Genomic DNA, 14,362 nt, shown 5'->3' with positions numbered 1-14,362 from the left:
GGAATTGGATCTGTGTTTAAATTTGCATGTTGAACTTAATCACTGAGTGGCGGTGATAAGGAATGAAATGTTTGGGAGACAGTGTCTCCACTATAGCAAATGTTGAAGAAAGAACTGGTGTATATTTGGTCAAAGGCATCTACAATACTTTTGAATAACAGCTTCAAGCTACAACCAAAACCTGCAATATCTTGAAAAATTATTTATTTGCAGACCACGCTGTGCTTCTGGTCTATGTTACAAATACTTACAGCACGTACAGTATGCGTTTTTTAACAACCATTCCCAAAACATCCAAATGGTGTATATATTTATAGCCTATATATATATCTATATATATATCTATATATATATAGATATATATATATCTATATATATATATATAATGTTACACATATGTATATAGCATGAAAAGCGTTCAGAATGCACTCAAAGCATTATTGGAAAAAAATAACCACATTACTGATACAGTTTCAAACGTAGATAAGCAAGCACATTTTGCATTGAAAAAAATCATACTTGGGGTAACATTTCATTAAGGTATGATAATACAGGCTGCATAGAATAGGTTTTAATTAAAAATAAAATAAAGCAATGACTTTGAAGCGTCAAACAGTTTTCGAGGTAATCAAATTTTATGGCAATCGTGATTGGATCGAGAAAAGAAAATCTATTATATGTTGAAATCCAAATAACAAACAGTTATACAGTTTGAAAAAATGTGTTTGAAGCAAAAATAAAATGGGAGTTAATGATGTATCGTTTGCGTCAGGACGAAATGACAAGGATTTAGAAATAAATAAATAAACCAAAACTAGGGAGTCAGGGAGAAGACATCGGTTTGGACAATAATTACGTTGATTGAGGTTAAATGATTTAATTCCCTTTATGTGAAATCTGCTAAACCTATTGGACAATATTTCAAGGTTTAAAAGCGAATCAACAAAAACGCACACAACACCTCGTCCTGCTGGAAGAAGGCTGTGGAGTCCAATTAATCTTTACTTACCTGCTGTACATCAAAAGATCAAAATGTAGTGATCACCTGTAGTGCCAAGAGTGAAAATAGTTTCTCGCAGACCAGCTGTCTCAATAGTAAATGTAATAGGACAGACTCTTAACAGTCACTTGTTGCTAGTGCCATGTCAATAAGCATTATCTCAAAACCACACAGTGTGTCAACAACTAAATACTAGAGGGGATTTGATTGGCCATTGATAAATACCGCTATTCATGGGATACACTCACAGTAAAACTGGTGGAAATACAGTAGATCTTTAGATTTTTAGATTCTTTTTACAAACAGTCTTAAAATACAAAAATAAATGCATGCAAAAACATGAGCACAATACACAGTGGATGTCTTACTGATCACACGGGACAAAATATACTGTAACATACATCATAAAACCTCAGAATTCTGTGATTCTTTTAGGCACGCACTGAATCTAAGGACGAACCGTCCTCCATAAGAACCCACAGGGAGCAAACTATGGGCAGTGTCTCGATGCAGCAAATTAAAGATACGAAGCCTGTTGGTAACAACTACTACAGTATGCAAAACATCCTCCGCATCTTGACCTACTCAGTTAAACACCAAATGCCACTCAAGAGGCATCTTCTGTAGCACCTTTGGAAACTTAAAATAACACCTTTTTTGGATCAAGTGGCATCAAAAGCAAATCAGTAAGCGAGTGCTAACAACTTGACTGGTGCCTTGAAATAGCTGCTTATAAAAGTCCGTCGCCAAGTTAGTGTCCGGATCACCTTCCGGCTGTGGAAGAGATGCAGTATTTCAAGTAGATTTGTGAACAAAAAAACAAAAACAAAGCTCTTGTAGTTTCTGTTGCTTCACGCACAATCTGTCTAAATGTGAGGCACTTGCAAAACAAACAAAAAAAAAATCAACTAAAACTCTCAATCATCGGCCTGTCTGTTAGACCTCTGAGCTGTCACTGAGGGCTTGCGTCATCATAGGTTCTGCGCTGCTGGAGCTCTTGGGTTTGTCGTTCTTCTTCTCGCGCTTGGACCGGACCAGTAGCACCACGGCGAGGACGAGGAGCGCCGTGAGGAGCAGCCCAACAAAGACGCCGATGATCAACACTAGTCCATCATCGCCGTCGTCTCTCTGGTTGAGCTCACGGGGGACGTTGCCTTTGGTGAAGATCTCCCTCTCCGGGCTCGTCCTCCGCTGGCTGCTGCGGTCCAGCGCGATGTGGAGGATGTTGGTGCCGCGATTGTTACTCTGACCGATCTCCTCTACGACGTCTGCCCCTCCGGTGGCTGATCTTCTGGTGCGATGTGGAGCATTTGGAAGCGGATTTGCGTGCCGGCTCATCGCATGGTGCTCCAGGCTCCTCTTCCCGATGCCACGGTTGGCGTTGGCGCGGGAACGAACGGTGTAGATGGTGTGAATGAACCACTCTCTCCCCGCGGAGACCTGGAGAAAGTAATAGCACTTATTTAAAAAAAAAAAAAATATATATATATATATATATATATACTCGGAGAGGTTTTTTCTCATTTCTGTATCTGACTTTCTCTCTCTAACAAGAAGTACGGACACACTGTCCAGACGAAGCGGTCTGGATTCTTGGTAAAAGAGGGTCTGAGTCACATATGAACTTGTGATCGGAGGCCATGTTTAAGGTCAACCCACACAGTGACGGGATTCCTCACTCGCAATAATGTTTCCACGCAGATTAAGGTGTAATGTCACTGAGTCTATTTTCTCTCGCCTTGTTAAGAAGAAAACAGCATTTTTGAAGGTCACTTTCTGGGATTTTTTTTCATACGGTGCACATAAGTTTTAATTTGCCCACTTGGTCTCAGCAGGGCGCCACAAGTTCACACCAGAGTTATATCCCACGCTGAAATAAGTGGCCCGCACAAAAATGTAAACAACAGCCCCAAAAATAACCTCTATCGCGCACCCCAGATTGGTTATATATGAGAATGTGGACATTGGCTGCATGTGTTTCTTTACACTGACCTGGAAGAGAGCTGAGGAATCAATTCTGAAACCGTCTGATGCAGGTTGTCTCACTAGAGCTAAAGCGCCAGAGTCGTCCACCGCCAGCAAGGCATCGAAAGCCACGTTGCCAAATGAGCGGGCCTGGGTCTCTGGCTGGGCCTTGTCCTGTAGTGACACAGGGAGAAACATTTAGGTTTGAATGGACACCAAGCACGTGACGAGGTATACCTTTTTTTGTTACTTACAATTATCTTGAATCTGTAGAGAAGTGACGGAGCGTCGGCCAGACAGCCGAACTCAAAGTTGGTGGGGTTGTATTTAGGGACGTACCCATCAGCGCCGGTACACAGGAACACTTTCTCTATGTTACAGATGAAGGAGTCGCCCAAATTCTGCACCGGATCCACCATTACTCTTCCGTAAATCGTATCCCCTGAGGCAAGAGGAGTACAGTTTTCAACAATGTAAAACACACGACATGGAAGGTTTATTACGTACACTGATTAAGATTTGTCAAACTATTTTATTTTGCTCTGACAACAAAAGCATGAAAAAACATGTCAAAAACATTCAAGAGGTTGTTTCAAAAAATCAAACTCAGGCTCTCGTAGTAAGAGAGAAACCATTAAAGTGGTCAAATTTGGGAGAAAACATTAAAGTGGTCAAAATTATACTTAAATTGTATGCTGTAAGGTCAGGGAATAATGGTGAACATTTCGGTTAAATCAACACAAACACTCATCACCCGGGGATTTAAATTTTGTCCGTAGAATCATCCGTGTTAATAATCAGTGGTCGAAGGATCTGGGAAATGAATCCATGGAATTTCATTAACTATGAAGCCCTGTTTGTTTAGGGTTTTTTCTTTAATCCATAAGCGCTCATGAACATTATGTATTTCGTGACTCCATGTTACTTACCCTGTGAGAAGGAGGTGTCGGTCTCCTGCCCGAAGCCCATGGAGCCGTCCGAGAGCCAAAGCGTCCGCTTGGAGAGTAGGATCATCTGTGTGTTCAGGCTGAACTCAGCAGCCACGGGGTCGCTCACCTGCACACATATAGAAGACAGACCAACACATTACAAGGGTTAGAGATTTGGATTTGTTCAGTATAAGGGGAAAGAGTTAAAGTCTTAAGAAAGCATCTCAAGAAACATCTCATGACTAAATAGGAGTTAAGATGTTTGGCTCACAGGAAGTAATAAAGATTCATAGGGTGGCGCCTTTTCTGATTTGCCATGCATTAAGATCACAATGGTCATGTGATCGGTTTCCCCAGAATCAAAGGGTTAAGGGGAAGTGGTCTGGGGATAAAATGGCAGAGAATAGTTTGGGCTGGTAGGAGCGCCCTTTAGTTTAGAAGGCGAGAAACATTTAGTCTCTTTTGGCTGTTTTTCCCTGATCTGATACGAACAAGTAAATCAGTATGACTTCAGGATTATGACTATTAAGCAGAGGACTGCAAATCAAGTGAAGGCTACAGCAGGTAATGTAAGTTCACTTCCTTTGTTTGTTTGCTCTTTGTGGATGTTTTGGAGTTTTTAAAGTTTTCCAATTTTTCCTGTCTGCTTTTAGGCAAGTTGAGGTCACCTGCTGAAAGCGGATGTCCATGTCGAAGGTAAGCGGCTCCCTGGGATTGCAGACGGGGGGGATGGTGTACTCCAGGCTGGGGGGGGATGTGCAGGGGACCAGCTTCACTGTGTATGTGCCAGAGTAGTCACGCACCTGAGAAGGGAAATCACGTTTAAAGCAAGAAGGAGTTGTAAAAAAACCCAATTCAATTGGACAACTAATTTGTTTACTTACAGCAAAATCAGACACAAATGTCCACTGCTGGATGGGCTGGTTGTAGGTTGGCTCGTTCCTCACAAGACTAATGTTAAAGGTCAAACCAGGGTGGTCGGGACACATGACCATCGAGGTCATTGGTGAAGCTGAGGGAAAAATACATCCATTTAAAGCAGCATGTGCAGTCAAGAATTCAAATACAAATGGAGACATATCCTCTAACATTAATTTGAACTAGTAATGAATGTGATGTAAAAAGATATTAGAAGTTCATCTTTACAGTGTCGAGGGCAAAGGCTGGGAAGTTCAATTTAACCCATCAGAACTATTTTTTTCTTAAAGGAAAACTATAAATGGGATAAAACAGACTGAATGATCAGGTGAAACACATTTCTGATTTGAAATGTTACATATATGTCACAATGGGCATTTATATCTAAATTTACATTTGAAATCCAATCAACGTAGCCTTTTTTATATATCGCTTAGTGACAAAGATATGCCTTTTGTACTTAAAACTTATCTGGTTGGGTGTAACCCAAAAATCTTTTTTTATATTTATTCCACGGGGCAAAAGTGTCTCCTTCAACTATCACCTATTTTTCATTCTAATCCATGAAACAATTTTCTTTTTCTCAATTAAATTACTCTGAAAAAAAGGAGTTAAATATTGTTTGTTTATTATCTTTCATAATACATTTGACAAAAAAAAGATTGATTGATATGTCTTTCATATCTATTTTGAATTCAACAGAATATATCTTAATTAAAAACTAAATTGATTTGACAGCTCATTAGAGATGTTCTATATGACAACACGTTGGTTTTTATTATCAGTTCTACATCTGTTATTAGTTTTAAAATGTCTGTCACAACAATATTTACATAACCTTTTAAAATTATGGTTAGAACAGTTTAGATATAATGTAGGAGATGTTATCAAAGCACATCCTGACAAGGATGTTGATTATGTGTCACTGGGGGACCTAAATAATTCAAGGATAATCAAGGATAAAACTGAAAAGGGAACTTTCCAGGTTATTTAAAGTATTTGCGACAATTGTGTCACCATAGGTGCTTATTTAAACTATATAGGAGCATCATATTTCACATCCAATGTTTTACTGATAAAAACAACTGTACTCTTTTATATGAACTACTGTACCTGGATGTGCAAACACAAACAGGCCTCGGAATCGAGCTTCCGTGCGGAAGTTGACTACCAGCCGTCCCTGGCCGTTTATACGCATGCTGGTTGGGTACAGGGCACCTGCAGGACAATCACAGATCACCGTTTCAATGAGGCCACTTATTTGCGCTCCCGCATCAAGTTAACATGGCAGATTTGAAGTAGTTCTCACATTTTGTTCAAGTCTTACCTTGGAGTTCATTCTCCGGCGGGCTGCCTATGCCGTCCCTCCACAAGATGGCAGTGTCGTAAACAAAAGTGAGCCTCAGCTCCGACTGCAAATCAAAGTGCTGCCATCCTCCCGCTCCCACAGGGGAATGGAAAACATAGGACACATGGAGCGGTACTCGCAGGGTCACATACGACTGGACCAGATTCAACACCTGCAGAGAGACCCGACATGTTGTGAAGGAGTAAATTATTTAGATCATACCTTGCATGTTAATTGCATGTTAATGTTTTAGAAATACGAGGAGGAAAGAATCAAAAACCCATGAATAAAGCACATGAACACCAACCCCTGATATGATCATTGATATGTTATCAACATGGCTGATTTAAATTGAAGACGGACCACAGATTGATTAGACATGTATTAGTGAACTCCACATACTTTTCTGGGAAATAATTGCTGCAATATTAACTTTGAGTAGGTTTCAGGTCAATTCACTTCATGTTTAATATTTTGAGGTCATGAGCTGAACACAATCTCAGATAACATACTTCAATTCGTATCTTTTCAATTAAATCAATTAAAAACATTTAAATAGCTTTCACCACTATCTACTGCTATTTATGATTAACACAAACAACAGAATGCACTGCATTTACATTATTTAGGGGCATTTATTCACAACAAACTCCCCCCTCCAAATTATTATTATAACTAAAGAGCTGTCCCAAAATGGTCAAATGATTCCAAGTGGTGAAAGTCCTCTGAAAGGAGTGCTTTCTGCTATCCGCACTTTTCTCCGTCCTGGGAGAGGTACTTGCCTGCACTGGCTCTGTGATCATGTGGAAACGTGCCTTTGCCTCTGGGCTCCGAGAGCTCAAGCAGATGATTGGCAGAATGGCCTTGTGACACATCCTGCCGGGCCTAAATAGATTCCTATGGTCCTTTTAAGCTGAGCACTAAGCCCACACTGTGACATGACACTGCCCCCGGCCTGTGCTCAGACTGCCAACCCACTTAGAGGAGCTTTTGGGTTACGGGGCACCCGCTAACAAAGGCAGGTTTTCTCTTTCCATTGATCCTGCCTTACATATCTTGAAACGGAACGGTTGGCGCCTCAGACTTTTGCATTTACATGCCACCGTTTGTTCTGTTCAGTAGCCATAGCAACAATATCTACATACAGTACTGTACACAACCTGCATGTATACCATGTTACCACCTAATGAAAAGACAACAGGCACATGGGTTTTATTGCAAAGCGTGTTTTCTTAAGCATTTTGATAGGATAATATCTACCCTATATATATATATATATATATATATATATATATATATATATATATAATATATACCCTTTTTTTTATAGAAATGAGTGAAGTGAAGTGTGTGCAGTATGGAGCTCATCTTACGGTAAGGATTGTATCACTGACGGCAATCTGCTTACTTGTTAAAACATGTGTAGTGACACGTTTTCTGTTTTTTTTTCCACATTATGTGGCTAGTGGCAAGTTCCACTTGTAAAGAGAGGCTGTTATCACCTCGGTGGTGCCTTTGTTTAAACCTGAAGCAATGTTAAATGAGAGACTAGCATTTTGGAAAACTTACCAAATGTATGTGCAGTAGGGATTTAATTAATAATCCCGTGATAATAATAATAATGCACTGTTGCAGCGTTTCTTTCTCAACACTGTACCTTAATTGAGTCAACTGACTAAATGTTTCCGAGGTGAATGCAAATGTTGGGGGCCGCGAGACATCTACGCCCGGAGAACACGAGGGGCTTTAATATTTCCTCTTTCCCGCTCCACATGAAATCTGCTGCTACAAAGGGCACATTGCACACACAACGATGCAGATAAACTCACATTTGTATAAGACGGCTGTTGACTTTGAAAGATAAATAACCGGCCTTACCGTGAGTTGAAGGGAGCAGAGTGCCGGGTTAGTCATTACTATAAAGGTTAACGCGGGTCTCCAGACAATAATGGAGGATTTCTACAGGCTAGTATTTACTTTCGGATCTTTAAGGGAAAACCAAGCAGCCAAGTAGAATTTTAATATGCCAGTAAATGATTACTTAGAACTGAAAATCCAGAAGGATCTTTTTAAATGACAGAACAGACCAGTAATTGCTGTGGACACATTCCTATCCTCAAGGGGCTCTGCTGCTTTATTGAACCAACTCCTTGCTCCTTCTGTCTAGGGATGACAAAAGGGGTCAGAGGTGAGCAAAAGCTCAGAGGTGGGGCTACTTTACCTGTCCATCAGTCCCAATGGTGCCTCCACAGTCACTCAGCAGCTCAGACATGTCATAGTAGCTGCTGAATTCCCACAAACAAGCTTCCAAGTTGAGGTTCCTGTAGAACCGTAGCGTACTGGATCCCCTCAGGGAAGTGCTGTATTGGTAAGAGGAGGTCTCGCCAATCACTTCTGGATTTTTGGTGGCGTCAGTGAGGAAGCCGTAGCGTGTCTTGACCTCGGCGTGGTCCAACAGATTGGAGCAGCGGTGGTTGCCAACGCGAGTTCCGTCCGGGCTCAGCGTGAGCTCGAAGTTGGACAGGGCTCGCGTGGACACTACAGGTAACATACCTGTGAGGGGACACACGCATCATTGACGCATCATTGAAGTGATGAAAAACAAACTAATGTAGCTAGTAAATTTAAAGACTAAAGGACATCCAAAAACCAGAAACCTGCATTGGGTTGCTTTTTGTTGCTGATGTGAATGATTTCATACATGCAATGTGCTGTTCTTACCATCTATGTGGGGCATGGTGACCGTTAGTTTGATGAGGTTGGGGTGGTCTACGTCTTCTGTTCCGGTGTACCGCAGCTTGGCGGAGAAGGGCTCGGCCCCAACCGCGCCTGCAACACGGGGCTGGCACATTCCTTAGACCAAGACATACAAAAACAACCATCAAACACTGGTTTTCCAGTCAATCCTGCGCAGCAAATTATTTTATGTTTCAGTTTTCTACCCGAGCGAAAACAGCAAGGACTGCAGTGGAAGAGGGTTCGGGACAAGAGACTAAACGTCTCCCGCTGGAGAATGCGCTGCACTCACCCTCGTGCATGCTGATGGACACGATGGGGCTACTGAGCTCCAGACCCTCGTCCCCGTTAGAGTTCACGCCCCTTGCGGCGCACTGGACCCTGGAACCAGCCTGAAAGTAGACTGAGTCCAAAGTGATGAGCTTGGAGGAGGTGAAGAAGGTGTCGAAGTCTACTTCTCGCATAGGGCTTGTGACGCCATCGGGGCTTGTGGGGGCGCTAACGAGCCAGCGATAATGAGTTAGAGTGTTGTTGATGTTCTCGCTCACACAGATGGAGCCTGTCTTGTCATAGTCTGGGTACTTGGGGTTACAGGCCTGGAAGAGGGAAAGGAGAGATCATTCAACAAAATGCATCCAAAAAACACTTGCAGCTGCCAAAAGTAGTTCTGTAAATTCCTGATATATATGCCTTAAAGGTTGCTCATGAAGGCTTATCTGCTAGTGACATGTTAATGCACTGACTTACAGAGTAAATGACTGAAAAGTATGCCAGTATTCATTGCAGTTGCTACCTACAGTGACACAAATGACAGGATATCCAGCCACGGGGGGAACGTCCCTAGTTCGCTCGATGTCGTCGTAATGCAACAGAGAAACCACTCTGGGCACCGAGGGAAAGGTCACATCTGCCATGCTGTTGGTCTCCTCGATATAGATTATAGCTTTGTTCATCTGTTGATTGACAAGCAAGTGGAATTAAGAGGATGTTAATGGAGAAGGTAGCTACACACTTGAGAGCGAATCCATGTTAATTTAGCTGGATTTTCACCGTTGTCTCTGCCACCATGTTCTCATCAGGCTTCAGGTGCACAGTGAACGCCTCCCTCATTTCTCTGATACTGTCATATAAAACTTCCACCTCCACATAGTGCTGTGTGTCACCTTCTTTGAACACAATTTCTGCAGACAAGGTAGAGAAAATATTTTAATAGCAAATTTCTAATGAATTCTCTCTTGGTGAAAGAGTCTCGCGGCGTTATTTACCCTCAGATATGGGATGGTAGTCCTCCCCAGAAGTTGCAGATCCGTCCTTGGTGTGAACTCGGACAACTGAGACCTTGGAGGTGTCTCCAACACGCAGCACTAGGATCTTCACCACAGACACCTGGCCACTTTCCTTCGGCTCACTCACACTAAATTTGGTCTCTCCAAATCTAATGATTGCCTCTGAGGAAGCATAGAATGTAGTTTCCATCACGTAAGTAAACTGTGACTGACATTACAGAATAGCACATATTAAAGCCCATGGGTGCAACTTTATGCATTAGTTTCCCCAGCTGTAACATCACAAAAGACACTTACTCTAAACTCAAAACTCTTCCTCTAAAACTAAATTCCTGCCACTTCGATGATCCAAACATAGCGAAATATTCTGCACATGGCGGCACGTAGACGGAAATAATTACACAGAGCAACGTACAACAAGAAAAGATTCTTACTGTCTGCCTCGTCTTTTATCTTGATAAGTGTCTCGTTCTGCTCTCCAATAGATGCTCCAAATGGAGAATCACTCCTGGGGCTTCCCAATACGAGTCGCAGCTCTTCTTCTTCCTCATGTTCTGTGTCATCGACTAGCACCAGTACACAAGGCTTTTCAGTCTCTCCTGTAAAAGAGGAAAACATATTGAGTGGCTGCACTTTTAAAAACATTTTATAAGTAAACTAACACAAAGCGTGGATAGGGAGACGTGTCAGGGTTTACTCGGCCACCTGGTAAGAAGGTGATGATGGAACCATCTGTGTTGGGCCTCTCGTTGAAGTCCATCATGACCTGGGCTGTGCCCTGCCTGCTGTAACAGCGAACTGTGGACTTGTGGCCGATATCTCCACTGCGGTAAACGAAAGCTGAGACCTGCCCGGAGTTCTCGTCGCCCACATACGAGGCATCACGGAACTGCACCTTCGGCACTAAGAACAACGTTCCCGGGTCCGTAAATCATCGTCAGAAACACGGTAAAAACATCATATATGTGCGTCACTTGGTGCAACCGCTTGAAATGGCTTTAATCACAAACAAAGATTGTCACTCACAGTCGGAAATCGAGTCGTTGATGAGGATGGTGGCTTTGCTCGGCCCCCCGAGGATCCCGTTCATGGGCATCCGGAGAATCAGCTCAAACGTCTCCGGGCCCTCCAGCGTTGGCTGGCCCAGGTCATCCAGGATGGTCACACGAAAGGTCTGCATGGTGACCCCCGGGGCGAAGTCCAGGTTCCGGCTGATCCCCACATAATCCAAACCAGCTGCTCGACAACACACAATATATAGTTTAGGAATCCTTCAAAGAATACAGCGCACACAGGGTATAGTGAAGAGAACGCAAATGGACTGCAGCACTAGATCTTATTATAACAGCAGTTCTCATGTTACTTCATGATTCATTTGTGGATGTGAGGCAGCAAGCTAGATGAAAGGATTTACCCTCCGCGCTGACAGGATGACGCTTTCTATCCCGGAGTCGATGGGCATGAACAGTCGGAATTTGTTGCATGATTAAAGGAGAGCGGCACGAAACTGGATACGTGTCGGAGTGCAAACGGATTTGCCATTCTTTGAAAAGTTTTGAGGGCTCACTTTTTGCTATCTATATATGTGTATAAAACGGTGTTTCAACATTTATATATCAGATGCCCTGAAAGCAAGAGCCCAACAGAATAAAGCACAAACATCTCTTCACCTACATTCCACTGGTAATTCCCCCAACATGTCCAGTTTGAACAACCCCATTGAGTCCCGGGCTCAGGAAAACAAAGAGTGACAGGGCGATGACTTGAGCCTATTGTTTTCCGGGGTTTATATTTCTCTAAGCACTAACTAGCTAAATCTGTCAGAGACAGGCGCCTCACAGAGACACGCACCCTCGGCTGAGACGGGATCTGTCTTTCTGGAGCGCACTGTGACGGCTCCTCCTTTGGAGAGATCGGTCCCCGTCCTCCATACCTGCACCTCCACAAAGCCATCGCTCTCATCCACGTGGTAGTGTGTGTTGCCAAAGTAGAAGATGGGAGCTGGGAAGAACAACAGATAGAGGAATGAAGGAGATAAGGAAAAGCATAAATGAGGATGTAATACATAGTCATCTTTTATCTGTTTCACAACAGGATACCTGAAGGCCTGCTGTAATTGTTGAGTGGAACCTGTAATAGCCAGCGTGAACAGGCCTCTGATTACAGGAGAAATTGCGTGAACGTTTTCCTTGAAACAGCAGCAGGTGGTCGGCACTGTAATTGTTGCCCCTTGTGACAACACTTTCTAACTTCCTGGAGTGATGCTTTTGGGGGATTTCTAAATTTGGAAACACTCGAGTCCTGAAAGTCAACCTGAAGGCAGAATGTCCAGGTTCCGTTGTGGATTTGACTTTGATAGCGACGGGTCTGGGAGGCAGACAGGAGGCCTGACAGGAGGTCTGGGGGATGTAGAGCTCGATGTGCCAGCCCAGGCCTGCCTGCCTGCCTGCAATTAGTGTTTCTATGAGCTGAGATTCCCCCGTAGCCAAAGTCACCCACTACTATCCTTTTGAAGCCGTTCAGAATCAGTTTTCTCTCATGTCGTGCTATTTGCCAAACCTTTACCAAATGGCCTGGTTCATGTTCAGCTACTACAATGTAAGACCTGCCATTTTAAAGAGACTTGTTTTTAATCTTGAACAATACAGAGATAAAACCGATACAATGAAGCGTTTTTTGCTGAACCAAACTGACCGAAAACTAAAAACGTTGGGCTTTTGAAAGCGACTGTGATCAAATAATGAATAAATTAAGTTAACGACGAGAAACATGAGCAGAGCTGTGGTTTCCATGACAATGAGAGTCTGCACCTACAAAGTGATACTTGGTACTCATCACGCAGTGTGAGAAAAAGGAGGGTGCGGATGTGGAAATGGGCGATAAATTCTTTAATTCTCTGCTTAAAAACAAATCCATTCTGTTGTTGCATGATCATAATGATATACAATGAAATCAAAATACAAGGGCAAAAATATTCCAACAGTGCTGCAAGACACAATTACATATCAAATATTGTTATTATTTGCCACTGTGTAATTATTCTCCAAAGTGATCTGAGTCTCAGATGATATGAGGCTGTCTGCTTTGCCTGTAACAGATCTATTGTAACAAGATAAGGCACGTTCTAAAAGGGAAATAGTCTTTTTAGGCAAAGCCCTGGGATTTGTGATTCTCAGGGGAGTTGTCTGTGTGGTTGGAATAATATTTAATCTAAGAGCAGGACAGAAAACGTGTATGCATTAATCCGTCCTGAGAGCACAGTCAGGACAATGAGTGCCACATCAAGAGGCTCGCAGCTGCCAGGATTTCTCCCCAACCGAGAAACTAAACAAAGATGGTTTTGGCTGCCTGCACCGGCTCCCCAACAGGAGGGGTAATCGGATCTACCAGGTTGGCAGCCAGCAACTTGGGCCCTGTTGTACTAGTCCAGTAATCAGATAAAGTTTGGGATGCAGACGAACTTCAAAGAGCCACGGCCCATTAACAGGAAGGTAAACCACATGCTCCATCAGCCCATCCAGCAGCACCGTTCTGTGGCACACAGCACATCTAAGGTTACCCGGATGGAAGTGGATGATCCAGAGATAGACCAGCCTAATGCGGAAAATGATATAAAGTTTAAAAACTTTCATTTATTCAAAAAACTACATATTTAACGGTTTTCTCTTATCTAGTATTAAAGGAAAACAAAATATCCTTACCGTTGCACATATGTGACCACAAAATAAAACAAGCGGCCCAAAGAGAGAGGGCGTCCCGAGCGTCCCGAGCTGCTTGATTCCACTTGAACTTTGCATGACATTCCCACAGCGCTAAGTGGCTTCTCTAATGGAGGGATTCAATCGAGTGCTGGTAAATGTTCCTCCGTCCACTGGGTTCAATAAATCTCTCTCCAATACCGTAATTATACAAAAGAAGCTCATTGTTTAGTAATCTACAACTTAAAGTGTTGATAACCAAGAAACATTGAAATATTTGAGTTTGATGGTCTAATGGCTGATGATTGGCGTCTCTCTGCGTGAGCACTTTGGACATCTGTTTATATCAAAATGAACAGAAATCCAGGTGATAAATAATGACAGGGTGAGTTGATTTGTCCCCATCCAGGATATACTGCACACGCAAGGGACCTGCCCATCTTTAAAACAGCCCATAATCATACCTTTAGAGCCAGAGGAAA

The 14,362-nt window shown here is 42.8% G+C and overlaps 1 protein-coding gene across 1 annotated transcript in view; it reads right to left on the bottom strand.

The window, feature by feature from the left end:
• Positions 1-187: 187 nt before the first annotated feature.
• frem2b (FRAS1 related extracellular matrix 2b) overlaps positions 188-14,362 on the bottom strand; it is a 45,766-nt gene continuing 31,591 nt past the window's right edge. Inside the window, exons 7-24 of the mRNA XM_040173979.2 lie at positions 12,034-12,183; positions 11,209-11,418; positions 10,888-11,085; positions 10,617-10,781; positions 10,162-10,344; positions 9,947-10,077; positions 9,694-9,849; positions 9,189-9,492; positions 8,882-9,013; positions 8,382-8,713; positions 6,140-6,332; positions 5,926-6,030; positions 4,779-4,906; positions 4,563-4,697; positions 3,895-4,021; positions 3,220-3,407; positions 2,993-3,139; positions 188-2,440 (exon numbers count right to left, since the gene is read on the bottom strand). Of these exons, the coding sequence (XP_040029913.2) occupies positions 1,937-2,440; positions 2,993-3,139; positions 3,220-3,407; positions 3,895-4,021; positions 4,563-4,697; positions 4,779-4,906; positions 5,926-6,030; positions 6,140-6,332; positions 8,382-8,713; positions 8,882-9,013; positions 9,189-9,492; positions 9,694-9,849; positions 9,947-10,077; positions 10,162-10,344; positions 10,617-10,781; positions 10,888-11,085; positions 11,209-11,418; positions 12,034-12,183 (3,488 nt within the window). The 3' untranslated portion in view covers positions 188-1,936. The remainder of the gene's footprint in view (positions 2,441-2,992; positions 3,140-3,219; positions 3,408-3,894; positions 4,022-4,562; positions 4,698-4,778; positions 4,907-5,925; positions 6,031-6,139; positions 6,333-8,381; positions 8,714-8,881; positions 9,014-9,188; positions 9,493-9,693; positions 9,850-9,946; positions 10,078-10,161; positions 10,345-10,616; positions 10,782-10,887; positions 11,086-11,208; positions 11,419-12,033; positions 12,184-14,362) is intronic.

Source organism: Gasterosteus aculeatus, chromosome 1 (assembly GCF_964276395.1).
Source record: "Gasterosteus aculeatus chromosome 1, fGasAcu3.hap1.1, whole genome shotgun sequence".
In the NCBI taxonomy this organism is placed as follows: Eukaryota; Metazoa; Chordata; class Actinopteri; order Perciformes; family Gasterosteidae; genus Gasterosteus; species Gasterosteus aculeatus.
Note: the sequence above shows the minus strand (reverse complement) of the source record. Positions and strands in the feature narration are given on the sequence as shown.